General features: G+C 39.0%; 1 protein-coding gene across 5 annotated transcripts; it reads right to left on the reverse strand.

Moving 5' to 3' along the window:
* Nucleotides 1-343: 343 nt before the first annotated feature.
* FUNDC1 (FUN14 domain containing 1) lies at nucleotides 344-22,797 on the reverse strand. Of its 5 annotated transcripts, XR_008468140.1 has the most exons (8): nucleotides 22,692-22,797; nucleotides 20,539-20,695; nucleotides 18,634-18,709; nucleotides 11,706-11,834; nucleotides 8,457-8,673; nucleotides 8,026-8,127; nucleotides 6,748-6,900; nucleotides 3,628-3,712 (listed from the first exon to the last, which is right to left on the reverse strand). XR_008468140.1 is itself a non-coding variant. In XM_054212391.1 (5 exons), the coding sequence occupies exons 1-5, from the start codon at nucleotides 22,720-22,722 to the stop codon at nucleotides 10,036-10,038; spliced, it is 471 nt and encodes a 156-aa protein (XP_054068366.1). In that variant the 5' UTR covers nucleotides 22,723-22,797; the 3' UTR covers nucleotides 9,466-10,035. The 5 variants fall into 5 exon arrangements, 2 of the variants coding, with proteins under 2 accessions (XP_054068366.1, XP_054068375.1); XR_008468137.1 differs by lacking the exon at nucleotides 6,748-6,900 and having other exon boundaries at nucleotides 344-3,712; XR_008468138.1 differs by having other exon boundaries at nucleotides 344-3,712; nucleotides 8,026-8,673.
* Nucleotides 22,798-22,844: the final 47 nt, after the last annotated feature.

Below are 22,844 nucleotides of genomic sequence, written 5' to 3' on the forward strand. Positions count from 1 at the left end.
GCTGATGGTCTCCTGAGGGAGTCCTCTGGGGTACCCTGAGGGAAGCCCCATCTGACCCTGGAGCCAGCGCTGGGAAGAGGACTGTGGGTGAAGGAGCTGTGGGCAGACTCTTTGGGGAGCTACTGCCCGGTGCAGACCCTCGTCCCAGTCCCCCACCCGGCCATGGGCCCAGCTCATCCAGACCCCCACCCGTGGGCCCACGTTACCGAACCAGGGAGGTGCCCTACCACCCTCCCATGGGGTCCCCCCGCTGCCTTGGTCCCTGGGGAGGTATGCAGGTAGTGGGATCTTCCCCCCACAGGCAACAGAGGATTTAACCAGCCCGCAATACCAAGCAGAGAAGTTTACCCATAATTTTTATTTTATTTTTATCGGCAGCAGTTAAACTATTTCATAAAGGAGTCATATTCCTATCTAAAATAGATCAAGCAATAAAAAGGTGTGGAGATCAGAAGAGGGAAGGTGTGTGCAGATATAGCATATGGAGAACTTGTATTCTTCTCCCTTCTTATTCAACCTGTGGATGCTAAACTGCATAGTACACATATTTACAGAGTTTTGCAAAAGGTTAGCAGTTACCTCCTCTATAATATATATTTATGCAGGGAAAAAACATCATTTGAAACTGTAGAAACATCAGAAACCCTTTGGAAAGGTAAATCACGAGCATAACATTGCCGAGACCTCTCGTATTGACAAGAAAGGATTTGCACTGAGAAATCCTATTAATAGAGGTTATTTGCATAAATCTTTTGTGCAACAGACTCCAAATCATTTGTATGATGTGTACTTCTCCCATGGCATGTATGTTAAACCAGTGTATTTTTAATAATATATTCATTTTGCCACTTACAAACATCCACAGGCATGACTCACCAGTATTTAGTTTCTCCTGCAGAGGTGAACTCAAGCTTACAGCTCTGTAAATGCGGGGGTTGAGGTGCTCTCTCTCGTTTTTCAGTGTCAACTTCATTAAACACTCACCAGTTCTCAATAACTCCCTTTCCAGTACGTTATCACAACTGCTCCACAAAAGCTTTTCAGCATCTCCCTCTCCCTTTACAATCCTAGGATGTGATTTATCACTCCAGTCTGGGTGCGCTGACAACTTTTAATAGTACTAATTGCCTTATTATCCACTCCAGTGCAAGAGTAAAACCTTTTGACATTTTCCTTCCTTCCCTGAGGAAAACAAATCCCAGTTCCTGGGATATTGCCTTCTGCTGCCTCTGTGATTACTGGGGCGAGGAATTCCTTTAGGCCCTTTGCCTTATCAACCTCATCTGTCACCAGCTTTCCATTCCCGTCTCTCTCTTGGTGCTCCCTAACCACTTTGCATCTTCTGTTATTTTGTGTTATTTTTTTTTCCTCCTCCTTTTTCATTTGTGATGTCAATCTTCATCACATATTCTATTCCTTATTTTCTATCAATGTACTTTTTCACATCAGGCTCTGTGATACTTACCTTGCTCCAGTTTACTATTTTTAAATTAGTGTAGGAGTGCCTATTAGAAAGAAAAAAAATATATCATTTTTCTAGGTGTTCCATATTTTAGAATTTGCTGCAACAACTCCACGCATATACGAATTCCCGTATGTCACCTACCAGAGGATCTTAATTTTCAGAAAACAAATCTAATATCACAAGAACAGGCAGGTCTCTAACCTTTCCAATGCTGATATAATAAATAAATTTGCTTTTTTTTTTTAAAGCAAAAAAATGGAATTAATTGCAGTACCACATACCCTCAGCATCTATTTTTCCTGCTCAATATGAATAGTAAGAAGAGACCAGCCATAGAAGAGCATTTATGAAGTACATTCAGATGTGCAGGAACACAAGGCTAAGCCCAGGAGAAAGGCTGATGGGCTGAGTGCGATAACACCTGTCTTTCACAGTCCCATAGAAGTGCTGCTTGGACGGGACCACTGCAGCCTTCTGCTCACAGCAGGATGGTTGGTCATCAACACTGAATCAGGTCAGCTGTGGCTTTGTTCAGCCGAATCTTGTAAACCCTGAGGAGGGAGAACCCGCACCAGCTTTGGGTGACTTGTTCCAGTGCTGCACCACCCTCCTGGTTTCCTCATGTCCAGTGTGACTCCCCCAAGCCACAGCTTGTGGCTGCTGCTCCTTGTTGAGGAGGGTTTGGCTCCATCATCTTTGTAACTTCCCTTCAAGTAGTTGTAGGCTGCCTTAGATGGCACCTCAGCCTCCCCTTCCCCAGGCTGAAGAACCTTAGGTCCTCTTCTAGGTCCTACGCTTTAGGCCCCTAACCAGTTTAGGCGTTTTTCTCTGGACCCTTTCCTATTTCTCCATATCCCCTTTGAACAGGAGGGCCCAAAAGTTGTCAGAGTATTCCAGGTGTGGCCTCACCAGCGCTAAGTACAGACAGGTGGGTCACAACTTTCTGTAACTGCTGACCATGCTCCTCCTAAGGTACCTCAGTATGTGATTTCCTTCACCTGCAGTAAAAGCACAGGGTTCATTCTAATTGAATTTGAGGTCCACCATAGCCTCCATGCCCTTTCCAGCATAGCTACTACTCAGGCAGTGGCTGTCTATAGGGTTAACCTGCCCCAGGCACTGGACTTTCTGCTTCTCCTTGCTATACTCTGCAAGATTGCTCTTTGTGCAATGTTCAGCTTCCCCAGCTTTGCCTTTTGAATTTAAACTCTACACTTGAGTCTGCCGAATTCCTCTCCTGACTTGGTGTCACCCACAGATTTGTTACAGGCCTGCATTGCATTCTGGCCCATCACACGGGTCTTTGATAAAGATATTGAAAAATATCCATGCAGCAGCAGTCCCTGATGTACTCCGCTTGTTACCACTGCCAGCTGGACACCGAGACATGGAGTCATAGAATCATAGAATTGTCTAGGTTGGAAGGGACCTTTGGGACCTTTCAGATCATCAAGTCCAACCATCAACCTAACACTGATAAAACCATCATGAAACCATATCACTAAGCACCACGTCTACCCATCTTTTAAATACCTCCAGGGGTGACGATTCCACCACCTCCCTGGGCAGCCTGTTCCAATGCTCGATAACCCTTTCGGTGTAGAAATTTTTCCTAATACCCAATGTAAACCTCCCCTGGTGCAACTTGAGTCCATTTCTTCTTGTCCTATCACCTGTAACTTGGGAGAAGAGACCGACCCCAACCTCGCTACAGCCTCCTTTCATTGATCGCTGCCCTCGGGGCCTGGCAGTGCCGGCAGTTTTCAGCCCACGTAAGAGTCTGCTCCACCAGCCTCCCCTTCTTCATATCCAGTCGCTTCTTCAGGGAAGGAGAACAGGCCAGGCAAGCATGACATATCCTTGGTAAATCACCTCCTTGTCCTTCATGCCCTTGGCAGTTCAAACGTGTTTCATGGGATTCATCTCACCCAGCCTTCCGTACCCACAGGTGAGCAGGTCAAAGCCTGGGATGCCTTTAAAAACAGTGAGGAAAAGCGGGTCCTCCTAGGTTGGATTTTCCCGAGCCACTGTAGATGTCAATTTTAGAATGAGGCAAATTTGCCACAGAAATGCCTCTTTCCTTTAATTCGTATAAGCAGGCCATAGGGTACGTAGCTCGACATCCGTATTCAGACCGACAAATTGCACTTTTTGTGCTTTACCTTCTGCCCCTACACATTGTGCAGTCCCTGGTTTTTGGATTCTCTGCAGACTACCTGAGGGTCTCAAAGCCTAACTGGAGATTTCCTGCAACAACATGAAAAGAGAAAAAAAAAAATGCGTATATCACTTCCAATGTTTGCTCTACCCTTTGCTTTCACGCGCAAACCAGTTCGCCATTGAAGCACACGCTCAGCTTTACTTGCACAAGCAGCCTCAAAACAAAGCTCCTACAGGAGCCAGCACACAATTTACCTGGCACAAGAAGCTTTTAGGTTTGGAAATTAAGTATCATACTTGATGCCATGGAAATAGAAAAAATATATTATCAATGATTCGAAAGGCAATTTCTCAATATTTTTTAACTTTAGCAATCATACACTGTTAGAGGAGCATTAAAATACGGACTCCCTTATCGCTGTTAATTTTCATTCCTCCTCTTTATTGTCCCAAGTGAATTCTGAAACATTTGGCAACACTTGATTTTGATACATTCCTTTCATACATCTGCACGTTTTTCTTATGTTTACAGATTTGTTCAGATGTAGTTTGGCTTAGATTTCTGTCTGAGCAACATCAGCTATCAAAGCATTTCAATTGTCCCACTGGAGAGGATTTGAAATCTGAAAATTAAAATCTTTATATTTGGCTGCAGTATGAGTTTCTTGTCTGTTAAACACAGGAGAAAACAGCACAACCTTTACTTCACAATTAATACTTCAAGAAAGTAAGATGTTTAATTAAAAATCATACTAGATATGTTGGGTCTTAATTCTCTAGGTCCCATGAGCGTGTATCGGCAAGTGTGTGCACGTAGCCTCTTGTCACCATCAAAGTATCTGTGTTAAACGGGAATTTTATGATTCAATAGTCATTTATTTCCTTTCTAATGTTAACATTTTCTATTGAGTATTTTTAAAATATACAGTGCACATGTGCAAAAATGTTTTTTTACAGCCTAAGGCTGTAAGCAGTTGATTTTGTGGGGGTTTCACAGTGAAGCCAAAAATCTTCCCCTCCCCTCCCCTCCCCTCCCCTCTTCAAGCAGCGTATTTCACTATTTAGCAAGGATTTCAGGTAAACTTTGAGAAGAGACACAAGTTTCCATCCTCGTTCCCATGACTGCTGAAACACATCCCCACAACAGAGGGCATCAGCAGGAGAGACCAAGGATATCTCATGCCAAAATATCTCCTGGTTTGGCAGGTAGGGTACTGGTCTGGGAAACAGGAGAGGTTTCCCAGGAAGAGGTAACTGAATGTGGCCTCCAGCTTCTTTGAGCTCTCTAACTCAGAGGCGTTAGCTGGCAGACAGTCCAAGAGCTGAACAGGCTTGTGGGATTTATTCCCCAACTTCACCCCACTTTCAAGCACTCTTTTTCACAGATCAGCAGTAGCGCCTGCTGTGGTGCTCTATTCCAGGTAGCTGTGAAAAAAAATAAGAAGGTAGGAAAAACGAAATCAGGGAGGTAGAAGCACACCGAGAAACTGGGGGCACAGAGGTCAGGGGCCAAGAGAAGGGGGTGAGGGAGGCAGAGGACCTCTGTGTGCTGAACCCTTGAACTGCTCAGATCCGTTAACGTTATATTGGTTTACCCAAGCTATAAATTGAGCCAGCTTGGGTCCAGCAAGGTTGTTTAGTTAAAGCGTGGCACCTCTTGTCCTAGGACTCACCCTGCTGCCTCCAGTCCGGTGTGTGAGCACAAAAGCCCGCATTAGGTCTCTGCACCGTGTCCCTCAGCGCTCCAAGACTTAAATGGCCTCTTGGCTGGAATGTGGGGCCAAATCCAACCGAGGTTTCAGGCTGCGCTGGATTGGCGCTGGATGCTTTGTGGTAACCCACCCCACAATTATATTAATTAAAATTGGCTTCTGGTCTTACAGGTCCTGAATGAATGTCAGCTGTCTCAGTAGTTAAGAACTCACCACCCACTTCCCAGATTGCCCCAAAATAACAAACGTCAACTTTTCCGTTTGTCCCGGTACCGAGACATCACCATATCACATCAGACCTGCTTCCCAGTCAAACAAAGGAAAAACATCTCTTTAAGGTGTTAATTCCTGTCAAATTTGTGAACTATAATACAAAAGACAAGGGAGGATGACACTCTCGGCAGATGTGATTCTAGTCCTTTTCTCCCACCGCCCCCCTGCCCCAGGCACAGTCCTAGGGTGACCAAAACCCACATTTTTTTATGATCAGTCTCCCTCCCAAAATGTCACCGAGTTGTAGTTGTGCTGAATTTGGGTGAACATTCTCTTTTTCCACCATCACCTACAGACCACACACAGGCAGCTGCATGCTACGCAAGTTTGATTTTTAAAATAATTGAGATTTCCAATGTTTTTCAAAAGGTTAGGAGGAGGTATGACTGATGCTTCTTCACATTATTATATGCCATGTGTGTTATGAAATCTGCACAGGCATCGGTTTTGAATTACAGCATTGACTTTGCATTTCACTCTGTATACATCCCCCCCTTCTTAAAACCTCACGACAAACAAGTGCTTGAATGTATCTTTAGCTGCAATATTTTAATTTTCAGGGTGGCTGCTAAAACAGAAATAGCCTTCAAAGTCTTAGACAAACTTTAACTTCTTAAAGTTCAGTAATAAGATCACACTGGTTTTGACCAAGCATTCATCTCACTTTACATTAAAACTCATTGCCCAATGCTGCTTTAACTTAAAAAAAAAAATCAGAAAATTAATTATCCCATTACCCAGAATGGTAGGGATTGGAAGGGACCTCTGGAGATCATCTAGTCCAACCCCCCTGCCAGAGGCAGGATCACCATTAAAATAATACAAAACAAATAAATGATTTATTAGTAACCTCTCCCAAAACTCACTATTTAGTAAACTTTCAACAGCTGCTCACTACAGAGGGATACATGGTATGCCTTAGTCGTTTAGCTTAGTATTCAATTTTGAAAAGTGACTGATGATAACAATTGTTTGCTGGAAAAAAACACACAAGCCTGGAGAAGGCAAAGGCAGGATAATCTGATCGCTAAGATGATTTTATCATGAACTTCACCAAGCAATATTAGCTATGGGCCCAGAAACCTGACATTGTTTTTCTTACGTCTTTGGATATAACTGAGCACTCCTGCAATTTACCTCAGCGTTGCCCCGTCTTGCCCTGAATGGAGCCCGTTCCCTGGGTTCATTAGCACGCAGTGCAAACGAGCTCCACGGACCAATTAGACCTTCTGTGGAAAGCTGTTTCCCTGTGCTAGCTTCACGTTTTCCACCTTCCAGTTCGGTTTTCAGCTATACAATAAAAAGCACAGAATTGCTGGGTCAGTCTTTCATTAATTTACAGATTTCTAACACTTTCCTTCTTAATCATCTGCTTTCTAAAATTGATGTTCTCTCTTCCCCCCTCCCAAAAAAAAAAGGGTCTTCAAAAATTTTTTCTTCAATCTTTATTTCACCCTTCTCTGAACCTTCTTAGTCTGCATTAGTTTTTCTCAGAGGGTAATAGTAACTTTGAAATCATTCTAAAGAATAATTTACCACCAGAAACATAGTGTTTCCATTATGCGCCATTCCGTTCTCGATAATCCCATCCCTTTTTCTGACGGTAACTTTATAGAGCATTCCCTTATGCGCAGTGATAAACAAGGCTGTTTTCTGAGCTGACACGTATAAAACCTCAGGCATTTGCAAGAAAAGCTGCATTTATTCGCCTCAGTACTTTATGTTTATTAAAGTCTGCCACTCCATCATCTCCTCGCCCTGTCAGTTGTTGCTGTAGTTCCTGGCAGCATCCCCTCTACCTCACCAACCTAAGGAACCGCAGCGGAGAATTTAGCAAGTATTGCTGTGCCAGCAGTCCTTCTTCTTACATCACGAATGCATTTATGTAAGGCCAATCCTAACACAAACGGCCAGTATTCACCATTTCAATCATACCCGTTTTTCCTTACTGTTTTTTTTTGTCCCTAGGACAGTTTTACACGTACATTACGCTTCTTATTCCAAAGGCTTCAAAAAAAGAAAATAATAAAAACCTCAAATATATTTAATTTGACCAGTTCTTTATTCATTGCCTTACCCCGAATCTCAGATAATGGCAACAGAATAATAGCAGAAGAACTTTCCTCTGTGGAAATCAGTCTTGCATATTAATCTATGCAAGTTGGAGGGTTTTTTTTGTGTTTGGTTTGTTTGTTTTTTTGTTTTTAATTCTACTTTTCACTATGAATTATATTCCTTGGTCACATGAGCAGCCTTTTTAGCAAGCGCACTAAAAGACGCTCCCTTGAAATCCTTTCACAAAGTAGACTCTCTTTAAAAATACAAGTTTACAGGTCCGTGCTACTGAAGTGGCCACTTCATTCCTAAAGGCCCCCAGAACGCCCAAGTTCATTCCAGTGGGGGTGGGTGACTCACGTCAGTTGGCTTCAGCAACTCTTCTGACATGCCAAAAATCCATTAGCTTCATCAGCAGAAAGGAGCCGAGGGGTTACCTTCCATTATCCTTTGGGCTGAACACTAAGGGAAAGAAGCTTTCACATTTTAACATTTTCATCTTTCTTAGTTTTTCTTTAAATCCCAGACGACCCAGCACGCGCATCCCTCCGTGGGCTTCCCATTTCCAATAAACTGCAGCAATTGTGTTTACATAGCTTTAGATATTCACCTTAAACCCAAAATATTTAGGATGCTAGCATGTTAGTTGTGGCCATTTATGTTCCTCGGTTTTGGGGGTTTGGTTTGGGGCAGGGGATGTGTGTTAAGTTTTATTTTCAAAAGTCCTAAATAGGCTTAACTAAACCCTTAAACCTCGCAGATATGCATGACGTGCTTTGTAACCTACTCACCTTGGCCACAAGCAGGCATGTATGAAGCCAAATATAACACAGATCTCTGAAGTCCACAGACGCACTAATCTAAATATATAATGGGCTCCTATGTCAAACGCCTTTCACATACAGCCCAGCTGATGGATGTTCATCCCATGTCCTGTACATGCAAAGTTCACACCCAGCCACCTGATGCCAATGCTGTCCAGACATGTGAACACGAACCCAACAGAACCTGTGTAAGAGAGACTTCATTTCACTTTTAACTTGCTGGTACAGTAAAAAAAACAGAGAGCAAACAGTTCTTCTTGGGCAGAAATTTCTGAAAGGTTCACAAGTTTGAAATGCAGAAAAACACATTAAGCATTTGTTTGGATTCTCAACTTCCTCAGAATAACCTAGTAACAAATTACCAAAGCCACCTTAAAAACCTACAAGAGAATAAATTTTCCAGCCCATCCACAGTTATGCTTCCAATCTCCTTTAGTATCTGCTTCCTGCTCTGACCTGTCAAAGGCGGAGGCAGCAAACACACTGAGGAGATTAAGTCCCATTTGCTTTCCCAGACATAGGCACTCTCCCAATAAGCTAACTGAAACCCATCTGTGCCCTTGTTTTCCCATAGCTGACATCCTAGACAGTGAAAGTCAAATTAAGTGACAACGGAGAAAAAAAGATATGTCTAAGTTGGGGAGAACACAGGTGGCAATAAAGGCGGATATGAAAGGGAGTACCATTTCCATCTAAAACAGACTGCAAGAGCAGCCTTCAGTTTGTTCCAGGCACATCGCGCTGACATCCTACCAAGCCCTACAAAGTACCAAGCCCTTGCAGAGCGCTTGGACAGAAGCCTCATCTCGTCATCTCCCCAACTACTGAATGAGTTTACACATGTCTACACATCTGGGAAAAATAACAGATACACACATTTACTTAGCACACAACTATCTCTGCAAATATTTGTACCAGATGCCTGCAGGCTATAAACATGAGACTTTCTTATTTTCTGCGTACACAAAGGCCAGAGTCAAAGTTAATTTTCACCTTTAATAAGCTCATGATTCTTTGTTATTTAATACTCTGTAAAAAGGTATTACAGATTGATAGATTATTGCAGTGACTTCAAAGAACATGGACAGCCACGAGGCTGAAACTACAGTATCATATACATTATGTAGTCATTGATACTATTTACTACAGCATGAAGAAATATACTTTTAAAATAAACAACATTTAACTGAAAACGTAGAAATGGAGCTTTCATTCTTAAAGTATGGTTACATATCTACATTCCAAGAATAACATCTTAAAAAATGCTAGATCTTGAAAGGTCATAGATAAAAAGAGTCATGATGAAGATGAACCAGTTTTGCCCAGAAATGCTATGAGCAGCACACACTGCACAGTTTTTCAGCAAATCCTAGTTTTGCCAAGCTTCGAGAGGCAAAAGCCTGAAATGTAAGCGCTTCCAAGCTGTCTAGCTAGTCCACTCGTCCTGCTCTGGAAGGCCCAGTGACCCACACTGCTTTAAGACAGCGCGTCACCACAACTGTTCTTTGCCGGCACGAATGCCACCGGGAAGAGACGATTCAGGTCCTTACGATGCCAGGCCTAACAAAAAGCCTCCAACAAATCCACTGGACACCACGATGTTCTGTTTGATAAATTCTGTCGACTGAGAAGAAAAATAATATTCGTAAAGAACTGAGTCATTTGTGTCTGATTGTAACCTTTAATACTTATCACAATTGCCTGGAAACAAGAATACTAAAATTATGTAGGGAGGGAAGCAATATTTTTGAAAACGTATAAAGCTAGGTGGCAACTGCTGGCACCAATGGAGTGAAAACTGACTCTCAGCCTTCGTTAACGATATATTTAAAACACTGTTAGCATTTTAAAAGTCAAAATACAAAGGAGTTGTCACAGCAATTTCATGCCAACACCACTCTTGTTTTGATTAAAACAAGACAGATATTTTACAAAAGATCCCTTGGCAAAAAAGCATGAGCACTACCATCACTTCAGTTTTAATTACATGAAAAAAGTTTAAAAAAATATTGGGTTTTGGAAGATTAGATCATTGAAAAAAAAAAAAGAAATACGCTTCACTCCATTATGAGCCAGTTTCCTAACAACTTAATGCTACAAAAAGCACTTAATGTACAACGACATTTGTATACAGTATTCCATTAAGTAATAGCACAGAGTATAACGTTGTATCAAACGTGACATTTCATAAATCCTCCACTTCAAACACTTCAGATTGGCTACTAGTGCACAATTAGAAGAAAGTAACATAATCTGAAAAAAAAAAATAAAAAAAAAGGAAACAACCAAAAACACCATGCTGTCCCACTCATTTTTGCGGGGTGATGGAGAAGGACCGGTTAAGCTATTTGGGATACAGAAGAAGCTAGGAAGCCATCTCTCTTGAACTTCCGCTTCACATTAAAATTTAAGGTAACTTTTATCAACCTACGTGCAACTCCACACAGGTTAAATCTGAGATGTCAAAGCTCTTAATTACAGAGCATTAGCGTGGCTGCTGTTACGTTGTTTGCAACATTTTCCATGTCAGGATTTACTTACTAAGAAAGAAACTTAGATCGTCTGTATGAAATCTGAAAATACGTAAAAACAGGCTAAACGTACTTTTTTAAAAAAAGATAAAACAATTAAATAGAAGTCTTCAAATGACAGAATGAAACAGCCTCAGTGACACCGATCAGTATCACGGGCTACCTCGTTTCAACATAGTATCTGACAGATTCTGAAGACAGATATTCTTCAAACTGTAGAAAAATGAGATAAAAACCCACAACTCTAGTTAGGAAGTGGTTATAGCTTTTCTCCAGAAAGAAAGGTCAGCCTTTTCCAACCAAGTAATTGCATTATCAGCAGTCTAAGAACATTTGGGTTTTGTCTTTGTAGCTACCATGTTTTAACCACAACACCCTCAACTTTCTACCGTGTCATGACCTTACTGCTTTCTCACTAGCCAAGAATCTGCCAATAGCAGTCCCTAAGCTGTATCAGCTGTAAAAATGGATTAATGTTGAAGTTTGTGTGTCATCTTTAAGCATAAACAAAATAGAAAGCTAAATGAATAAAAGAGAGTACAGTCTGATAACTTTTAATAAAATATACAGCCAGACAATTTCTGATGCCTTCCAGTTTTGCACCTGCATTTTCAACTAATCATGACCTGCAATGGAAGGTAAGAAAAACTGTCTGGTAGAAAACAATTTATCACCATAGACTTACCTCTTCAATTAGAGTATTGATTTCAGGCGCTGCCTTATTTGCACGCTTTTTTAACTGTTTTTTTGCTTTGTTTACATCTTTTTCAACTCTCTTCCAGTCAACTTGTACATATCCACTATGACTAGCAATCTAGGAAAATACAGAGTATTTAGTACAGTTGTAGTTAACATTTCATGAGTCAAAATACAGTATCTTAGTGCCTACAAAGTTGTTTTTTTTCTTGTTTTTTTTTTTTAATTACAGATACAGAAAGATATTATTCCAATTTCGGCAGGTACTCTGCTTCAGACACTAATATTTTCCACAGTAACAGCAGTTCAAATCAGATCAATGGCAAAGTTCAGTAGACTCTTGTTAATTTTACTAGTTATCTATTCTTTAGTTATAAAAACTTTAAATAACAATGTTTTTCTTTCAGCATTTACTATAACTTTACTTGTAAAAAAAAAGGACACGTCGATAGGACAACAATGAAAAAACTGTTTCATTTCAGCTTCTTTCAGAATTGTGGAATTCTGATTTGTGACAGAGTATCTGAGGCTAATCAGAATCATCCTTAGAAATACTGAAAACTGTTATTTTATCCTACATCATTTAAACTGTTCAACAAAAAAGTATTCAATAAAAGAGAATTCTCATACTTTCTACAAAAAAAAGCAAGTAAGTAGAAAAATAACATGGCCTGTGTACAGTAGAAGTTCTGTAACATCAGCAAAATGGGTGAGCTTTGGGGGATTGCTCACAGCAATTTACACTCAAACTCTCCAAATGCTTAACTTAAGCAACACCCATGAGATTTTTAGGATGTTTAATCATCATCCCAATCCCCTTATTTCTCTTACTAAGATTTGATACTGGAAAAAAGTAAGATGTTCTGTTACTTGACCAACACTGACACTCCCACCAATTTCCCTAAGATAATTCACAAAAGAAATAGATTTAAATATTTATAGGATCATAGCTTAAAAAAAAAAATAGAAATCAGGCAATTACTGCATGCTCTAGAGAACAGTTAAAACAAAAAACTCATTAGTTGGGGGGAAAAAAAGAGGGAAAACTATCAAAACTAAGGATTACTGCTTATTTTAACTGCTAAAACAAACATATAGACCACTAACTTTACAGGTAAATTACTGTTATACAAAAAACTCTCTATGAAGAACTGAGATTTCTCAGGTCATTCTTAAGCTCATGTTTGGCAAATTAATGTAACTTATGTAACAGCATTCTATGCAAACAGTATACCTGGTAAATAAAAGCCACAGATAATGAACTTTTGTGGAACAGATATTTAAATATACCATTTATTAGGTTTGGCATAAAAAGAAATGTTTCACATGGCTTACAGGCACTAAATTTTGACGTTCACATAGTTCTTTCTACCAAATAACTAAAATGAGATGACCTAGCTTGTTTTACAACAGCCACAATAATTAAGCAACATATTTCACCACAAATTAGAATTTCATGATCCTGAAAAAACCCTAAAATGAATCAAATGTCAGACAGATTTTGCCTGAATTCAAAACAATGCTCCTAAAAGACCACCTATGTAAGAAAGTAAACTTCAGTTTCCATTTTTGCTCAAGATTTAAAAAAACAATTGACTGGACAAATACAAAATGAACTTATTTAATATTATACTCTCATTTACTTCATACCTCAGAATACAACAACTTCATTGACCTTTCCTGTCGATTGTAAAACCTTTTATCCACATGGGCACTGGTGTCAGGCAGGGATAGCTAATTAAGGACTGTCTGTACAGTATGAAAACATGAAACCAGTTTTAAAGCTGTACTGGTTGCATATCCAGCCACTGGATGACATACCAGGAAAGAAAAAAATGTTGCACGCTGGGGAAATTTTTATTTTATGAATTTACCATTACCACAAGAATTTCAAAAAGGTCCAAGCACTGAATTGGTGCCTTCTAACTCACAAAACTGAAAACTAAATATGGACTGATCTACGAAGTCCAACACAGTGTAAGAAATGCTAATATATTTGCTTGTCGGTAAAAAAAAAAAAAAAAAAATTTAAAAAATTAAAAAAAAAACCCAAAACCAAAAATTAAAAAAAAAAAAAAACATTTCATCAAGACTAGTTTAATTAGCTCAGTTATCCATCCACTACAAAGATAAGGCAGAAATTTTTAATTAAGTTCTGTTTGGCTCTCCAGTAGGTACAACTTACATTTGAATCAAAATTCAAGTTTACACAATAAAAATTATACTACTTTTCTCCCTGAACTTAGCACCATAGATCTTAAGTTCTGTTTTTGAGTATTTGTACACATCTATGAAATAAGCAACCGAGGACAATGTTCTGAATATAAAATTTATAACTGAAGAAAAAAACCCAAACTGTACTTCAGTGCAGTGACAGTCACAGCCTGTGTCATATCTACTTTGGCTGCAATCCTACTAATTACATAACTTTGTGTGTAAGCGCAGAAATAATCCCACTGAACTCACACGTTGGTGAGACAAGACTTCAATTTTTAGACCCTAATATCTCACAAAAAAACTCTTTGCTTACAACAGTAAATTTACATAAACACAAATTCTTAAAGTTCATTAGTATTTTTAAAACTAGCCCCTAAAATAACTGAGCAAATAATAATGTTACATTATGAGTTACATACTCATACATATTGAAGAGTCACATAGGTCTATACATATATATATATTCTTAAAAGAGCCATATACGGGGGGGGGTGTATAGCTATATATATATAGAAATATATATTATATACATATTTCTCTCTCTCTCCCCCTCATATATCACATCAGTAAAATTTATTTTTGTTCAAGATCTTCCAGAACTGTTGAAAAAATAATGGATTTTTTCCAAAAAGGCAATTGAAAAAAATATATCCATTCAGGAATACTAAAAATACGTGCTTCTTTCTCTACACTAATCAAAGAAAAGAAAGATCTAAAGGGAAGACCTCATTTTGGGGATGATACTGGAGAGGCATGCAAGTACTTCATTATTGCGAAACATTGTTGAAAGTAAGGAGCAAAACACATTTAAAAACAAAAAAATGTATATGGAAAGACGGCATAAGAGAGTTTTAATTTCCTCAAAGACAAAAATCTCTTACACTAAAACACACCCAACCAAGCCCAGAAAGTACCTGTGAGGTCCCTGTGCCCAGCTGCTTGCGCAGCATTGAGAAGTCATGTATACTATTAGGTATTATCTGGTATTTAGATAGGTAGCAATCCCCGTCACGCTCAAGCAGTTTCCAGAACAGATCTGACAAGTCTCTAACTTCAGTATACAGGTAAGGAGGGACTGAGAAATGATACATTTTTTTTCAAGAGTTAAAACTGCAGAGGCTGTATCTTCAGCCACCATCTGCTGGTGCAGCTCCACTGTAACCAGTGAAACTACTCCAATTTAAAAAGGCAGAGAAATGATGCCCCTCCATTTCCTGTCAAAACCTGCCAGAAATATGGTATTTCTTTAAAAGGCTAACTTTCAACTACCATTTGCTTCAGCTGTTCACTGAATGTTCACTCAAAGTCTGCAGGCATCAACTGTGAAGTGGGATATTCAACACAAAACTAAATCCAACTCTTTCTTATTAAGTCCCCACCCCCAGAAGCATGTTGTTCTCCCCCCACTCACTGAGATGCCACAACATCATCGTGGCATGGTATCACCAAACCCCCTGTACAATATATAGACAAGGATACCTTAAGAGTTTGCTTTGCTTCTTGTGTTGTTTTCAAAGGTTCATTTTTCTTAAGTTAGAAAATAATTTAATGAAGAACTGAGTTGAATTCATCAGTGGCATATTAATGGGACAAGGCAAAATATATTAGTGAAAGCACAAATAACTGAAAAAAAATACAGTTTTATGATTAAATAATAGTCAACACACAATGGAAAAACCTGCAATTTGTATGCTGACTGCAGAGCAAAAAGCAATGAAACCATTATTAAGGATAGAGGAGTTTAAAAACACAGAGAGAACAGGTGCTCGTTAAGAACATTTGTTTTTATCTAATTCATTATAGCAGAACCACATGAGTTCATACATTCCTACCTTCAGGATTTCACTAAACTGTGCTGCATAAACTAGAAGTTATACAAGGAAAATTACTTGTTATGAGAAATGAATTATAATTTCCTTAATATAGTGCATAGGTACTGATCTTATACCAACACAGTTGAAGAAATACATCTATTTCAATAAAAAAGGATAGTTAATTGATCAAACTAAGCTGTTGAAATATCCAGCATAAAGATGTGATAATAGATCTTAATTTTGAAAACTATGTAAATTCCTTAATGTCATTTTTATTCTTTTCCTCAGACTACTTTTCGCTTAATCTGTATTAAGGCTGAAAAACTTCTAGATCACTTACAAAAATCTGAAAAATCTTTTTTGTTTCTTGTACAAACTGCCACTCTAAAAATATATCGCTTTCAGTTTCTTACTAGATTTCTTGAGATGAAGTCATCACACGCTGAAGAAAAAAAAATGAATTTTTTTAATCTCAGGACTGAAACGTTTCACTAGATGGGCTTTAGCCAAGAATCTTGCCTTCTGTAGAGTTCTTTTTTAGCAGGTAATTACAACGTCAATATTGCAATCAGCAGTTGAAATGACATCTGCAACTTCAGAGAAATTTACAGATAAAAAGGAAGTTTCTAGTCATGTGCTGAAACGCTCCTCTGCCCACTCAGGGGAAGCGCTGAACATGTATTCATAGGGAAATTAAAATCACGATGTGTGATCTTTAAATGAAAAAATTAAAGACTACAGAAATGTAATTACACTATAGAATTTATGACTCAGCTTTAAAATGCAAAACGTTTTGAATTAAAATGAAAGACCAAGGCATTTACTTCATTCCCTTCCAAGAGAATCTGATCTTACTTAATTAAAGATATAGACAACTCAATCAAAATATGCAGCTCATTTTTCCTCTTGGATAATATTCCTTTTCAGATACACTGTAAATGAGATCAACTAAGAAATCAAGACACTAAAACACACAGCAAATCTATTTGATGTACAGGAAAGCTCCCAAAGCTTCACAGCTCAACAAGCAAAAATACTGCACAAGTAACGTGTTTTAAGCAATTTCTATTTTCCTTTGTCTATAGGTCTTAATTTTGACTTTTTGGCTTCCTGCAGTCAGAAGTACTAATGAAGGCACCTGCAGGCAACACTCTGCCTGTTACCCCTGGACGCCAGGCCTCTGTTCTGTAGGCTCTTCAGTCATATTTAGATAAGAATTGTCATTAAAAGAATTAAAACCAAAGGCATACAACATGGGAAGAGAGAGTCAGATCTTTAAGTCAACTAGATGAAAAGGATGAAGAGTACTTCAAGATCCACTGTGTGTATATATATAAAGATTTAATTCTTAGCTCATGATCCAGAAACACACATTATGGGCTAAAGAAGTCCAGAGTACTCCATCAAATTGATTCGTTTGCCAGCATAGCACATTTTGCCACAAATTTACATCTGGATGATTCTGAACCATTTTAGATTACACACTCTTGTAAAATTCATCCCTATGTTTAGGTACAAGCCCAACAGCCAGTGATTTCCAGATTTAAAAAGGTCATCAGTGCACAATGGTGAAGTGGAACGAATGTTAATACTCTAAAAGCTTCAAATCAAAACTATTTCTCTTCGACTTTTTACATTGTTGTTGATGCTTGCTTTTGAGTAATTCAAAATAAAATACACTTTGTATTTGTTGAAAACAACTTAAACCAAACAATTCCAAGAGCATACATTCTCACGTAGAGTGCTGCAGTTCAGTTAGATGTTTAGCACAGGGTTTAAAAAAAAAAAAAACAAAAAACAAAAATAAACCCCAAACCAGTAGAGAACATGATAATGAAGAAAGTTAATAAGAGTATTTCACACACTGTCACATTTTGATGCGTTACCTCTGATGCAGCAATCAGAGGTACTACCCAAGCCTTCCTGATGAATGGTTGACTGTAACAACCATTACAATCAAAGGAATAACCAAAAGTGGGATATGCCTTTCAGAAACCCTCCATGGTGATGTTGGAAACAATAAAAGAAAATATACGTATCTTTAACATTCTGTCTCAAAAAATGGTATGTTACTGAACCTAAGTAGGCACTAGTCTGTTTCTTCTAGAATGATCTGAGGAAAAATTACAAGCTCACAGGTGTTAAGACATAGAAAATGCCAGTATAAAAATTAAGAATTACTTGGCATCTTACAGAAGGATATGTTAAATTCTCCTTCACTTAAAGTTTCATCATCTAATTTAAAGGCTTTTTGGAAATATGTCCTCCCTTAACCACAATATCTGATGAAAAATGCAAATGGGCATGCCAGATAACATCATTAAAAAATTCTGGACTTGAAATCCAGTTGAACAGAGGAATGCAATGAAGCTATCGCAAATCAGCAAAGCTCCAGAGGTTCAACTAGTAAATACAACATGGGGAGAAAGGAGAAAAACATGGCTTCATAATGAGACCAATGCAAGCCTTCCAAGCAACTGCCAAAGCAGCCTACTTCTAAAGCACTGATAAAGTTCTCAAACCTATTTAAAAAAAAAAAAAAAAACAACAAAAAACCAAAAAAAACCAGCTTAAATTCCTTTATCTCCCTAACCATCGCCTTACAGGCAGCTCCCGGCAATATTGAATCACACACAGCACAGAGATTTCTTTTGGCTTACTACGAACTATTTTACAGGATAGAGCAGATTCTGATTTATCACTGATTTTTAGCAATGTCTCTTCTGTACACAATATTCAAGCTGAAATGTAACTTTTTGACTGATAACACCAAAAAGATGAAGTAGATAAGAAGCCTTCCTAATTAAATTTTACTTAACAGCTGTGTTTTTCCTATTGTTTAGTAAATAACATTTGCCAACTTATAAAGCATGAAATGCTACATACTTGAAGCAGAAGAAAGCCACCACCTACTGCAGTTGCTGCAAGCTTTCCGACTTTCTGGAACAAAAATCCCGCACACCTTAGGAGAACAAAACAAAAAAAACCCAGTCCAATGAAGCTGTCGGCTGAACAATGCCACACTCCAAAATTCCCAACTACAACTATTACTATTTTGTCATTTAACAAAGCAAGTGTATCATTTCACATTTTTAAATTTTAAAATCAGAATATTTAATACAAACAATATTTCCTTGATAATGTCTAACACAAGTAATGGTTGATAGTTCATGGCTGTCTGATGGCCCCTTTAAAGTCAGCTTGAGATCTCCAGACCTTGTCTACACAAAAAAGCTGTATGCTGCTATTAAACGTAGCACGTTAATAAAGCACAATGTAATAATACAAAAGTGGCATTATAACTGTTCCCAAATGGAAAGTAAATATATTATACCATCATTTATATTAACTACACAACCCATAACTTAAATATCTCAGGTAAAAAGAAGTTACACCCCTACCACAAGAGCTAAAATCAGCCGGGCCACTCTGCTGGGACATGGCCTTAGTCTATTTTTAATGGAGCAAGGCAACCAGAAAATTAATTATCTTGTTCACAGTCTCCAAACATTCCCACGTCAAATAGAGAACAGCACAGATATTGATATCATAGAACAGTTTAGGCAGGAATGGACCTCTGGAGGTCATCTGGTCCAGCTGCCTTCCCAAAACTGGGCCAGCAGCAATGTCCAATCCAACCTCTGAGCTAAATCAAGGTGCTCAGGGTCCTAACTCATGCAAGCGCTGAATGTTTCCAAGGCTGATGGCTCCGTAACTTCTCTGGGCAACTCTGCTGGTGTCTGACCCACCCCCCGCCAGCCCACACACAGAGGGAATTTTTTTTTTTCTCTCTGCATATGAATGGTGAATTCATATTTATATACATGAACACACACACAGAGGTATATACATCTACACATATGGAAATATACAGTTTCCAGATCTTTCAATAAGCCAGTTTTTATGTATGCCAGATGAACTATTCCCTAGAAGCTTCAGAGTTTATGTATACACATCTAACTTTTAAAAATAATTTTAAGGCGACAGAGGCAAATAAAAAAATCAAGACTGAAAGCTAAACCTATGCTCCTCAAAGCTATACTGAGCCTGGCCACGACAATTTCATTTTTAGTCTATTTCATCCCCAAAATCTTGCATAATTCTGATTTAAAAGTTACTGTGCTACCATAATGCTGTTTTTCACTGAACTTAATTTTTAACAAATACCTTGACATAGCTGCTAAGACTGTGGTCGTATTTTCCAGTTTAAGTTCTCATCTTTACTGTCTAGCTTTCACCATGAATTGTTTTAGCATGTGGTATCTCTCTTCAGTTAACATGAAAGCAGACTGTTAATTTGTTCAAAATGGCTTCAGCTGAATTTAGAGGGAAAAGTCTCTACAAAATGGGGCTCTGAATTAAAAGTATATTGTGCCACACATTTTTTTTCCTTCATCTCTTTTACCTTTAAAATATGTCTCAGCCATAATATCATAACTGGGTTTCTAAATCTATACTAGTAAGGAAATATGCTTTTCCAAACAAACAGAAGTTATATGCAGCAATTCTCCACTTATTCCTTGTACTTTTAGAGTTCTGACATTTCCCTAAATCCTGTTCACAGTAACTGGTACAAGTTCGCTTAGATAACTGGTGTTCTACTACAAAACACTTCAGAATGATGAGTCAGAGTAATGAGTTAAGAAATTGTTCACACGTGAATAATCTTGATCAATGATAAAGAAAATCCCGTTAGAGAAGATAAATGTATTTGCTTTAAATAGCCTTGGAAACGGGTCTTCTAACACAGTAAAAGGTCTAGCACAGTTATGAAAAGTGATGCTCCCTCACCAGCCAGTCACGCCGCCCATCACAATCTGGGTAGCTACGGAATATTTTTCTACAATTGGTCCTGAATTCCTGCCAAACACACGATTCCACCAATGGTGACGCCGTGCATACTCTGTTAAATCCAACACTTCATAGGAATCATCATCACTGTCGTGTTCTTGAAAAGACAAAAGAAAAAAAAGACAAAAGTTATTTCCTCACTTATGCAGTAAAAGTATCAACCTATGTAAAAAGCCCCAAACATCAGCAGAACCATTTTTGGTATTAAGTGGCTAATCCAATGGTTTAAATTGCAGCATACAGGCTACCTATGGTCAAGCAGCTCAGGATTTTGAGATTTTATGCCGTAATATTCAAGGTAAGGAGGAGACGATTATAGGGAAGGTACAACCTACAAAATCCATGACCGACACAGAAAAGGTGAAGAGGAATCACCAAGAGGTATCAGATGAAACTAGAAGGTAGCTGCTTCAACACAAAAAAGGAAGTCTTCCTCTCCTCTCCTTCACCCCGCATCCACCAGAAGCCCCAGTTAACCTGTGAAACAGCTCGCTGCAGGATGCTATAAATACCAAAAGCTGATGTGGACTCCAAATAACAACAGAACAAACCAAAAGGGAAAAAAAAAAATAATCTACCAAGGGCTGTCAGACACAAAGACAACAACCATGGCTAATGAGGTCCTGGGATGAAAATTATTAAAAACATTCTGAGAAAGTATCAGTACATGTTTACCCTGTAAATTTTTCTTAGATCATCCTGCAGCTGATGGCTTTCAGACACAGTATGCTGGGCTTTCATCGGACCTACTGCAGTTGCTTTTATGATCTTAAGCAACGTGAAACACATCTAACTTAAATAGAAAGCACACACATCTCTTCTGGATAGACCAAAACTTTGAAAGATTAAGAACTTACGGTCTAGTGTTTTCCTCAAAAGGCTAGATGTTAGCATATGCTAACGAGCCAAGAACAGACACTTCTGTTCCTTTTCCACAACAGATAAAACAGATTAAGCTGGAACTTCAATTAAATTCCATACTTGCAGTACAATTCTGTCAACATTTTAAAAATAGGCCTCCTACAACTTCAAATTAAAGATCCTAAATACCATATACACTCAAACATCAAAGGGAAGAGATGGTTAAATCTTTTTTTAAGAAAAATAGTATTTCAAAAGCATACCATAGTTCTGTGGACATACACACATGAATTAAAGTCCACTGCAGTTAAATAAATATATTTAAGGTGAAATATAAGTTCAGTAATGATGCTGGGACATTCCAGAGAGGAAGAGAAGTTAAATTACTACCTGGAACTGCAACAAAAGGCTGTAGATATAAACATTCTCTTATATAAGAGTGTCAGCAATTTTTTTTTTGTCATACTAAAAGTATGGCTAAACGGTTAGAGAATGCATGAAACACACACGTAGGTATGAATTCTTTCCCTTTATTATCACTTAAGTGTTCTTGAGTACTAAAACACAAATAGCAAGACCCATAATGCTAAAAAGTTGTTATTCAATCTTCTTTTTTTCCAACTTTGAGGTATCAAGTACAAACCATTTAAATTCTTTAGACGGAGAACATAAAAACACCATCAGAGACTGATTGTTAATTCTGCCCCAAAATTAATATTATTCAAATCAAACCTTACACAAGTGTAACACATTGCATGGAAAATAATAGCACTAGAGCATTTTCTATTAGTAAAAAAAAAAAAAAAAAAAAAAAAAAAATCAATATTACTTTCCTTGCAGGATAACATTATACATACTCTTCACGCACGTAAAACTGTGCCTGTACAAAAAAGTGGTTACACCATGAGGCCAAACCAACGCACTTAAAAGATCTGCACGTTAAAAGATGCGGAGACGAGGGAGGCAGGAGAAACGGCCCCTCGTTTCGCCGGTGAGCCCCGCAGGGGCCCCGCCGACGCCAGGGCCCGGCACCTCCGTCCGTCCCCCTGCTGCTCTGAGGGCATCTCGCTTTTAAGGCGGCTTTCACCCCCAGACCTGCCGCTTCCCCCTCGCCCCCATCATACCGCTCCCGCCTAGAAGCCAGAGGCCGGGAGGGGGGAAGCGCCGGGGCCACCAGCAGCGGTGGTGGTGGAGGCAGCCGCCGCCGCTTGAGCCCGCCCGAGCCCACTGACCTGAGGCGGTGCGGGGTCTCCGCGCCGCCATCTTGGCTGGTGTTGACAGGGCAGCCGGGCCCGCGGCCGCTTCGCTCCGCCCACAAAGTGCGCGTGCGCCCGCCGCTTCGCGGGTGTCTCCTCCTCCTCCCCCCTCCCTGCGGCGCCGCGGAG

This window comes from Rissa tridactyla, chromosome 1, assembly GCF_028500815.1.
Source record: "Rissa tridactyla isolate bRisTri1 chromosome 1, bRisTri1.patW.cur.20221130, whole genome shotgun sequence".
Classification (NCBI taxonomy): Eukaryota; Metazoa; Chordata; class Aves; order Charadriiformes; family Laridae; genus Rissa; species Rissa tridactyla.

Excerpts from the sequence above, each read along its gene's own strand:
- FUNDC1 (XM_054212391.1), bottom strand. The coding sequence starts at position 22,722 with ATGGCGGCGCGGAGACCCCGCACCGCCTCAG. Across the intron at positions 11,835-18,633 it reads GTGGCTTTCTTCTGCTTCAA|ATTGCTAGTCATAGTGGATA; the intron begins GTATGTAGCATT and ends GTATTTTCCTAG. Across the intron at positions 10,114-11,705 it reads TCAATACTCTAATTGAAGAG|TCGACAGAATTTATCAAACA; the intron begins GTAAGTCTATGG and ends TTTTCTTCTCAG.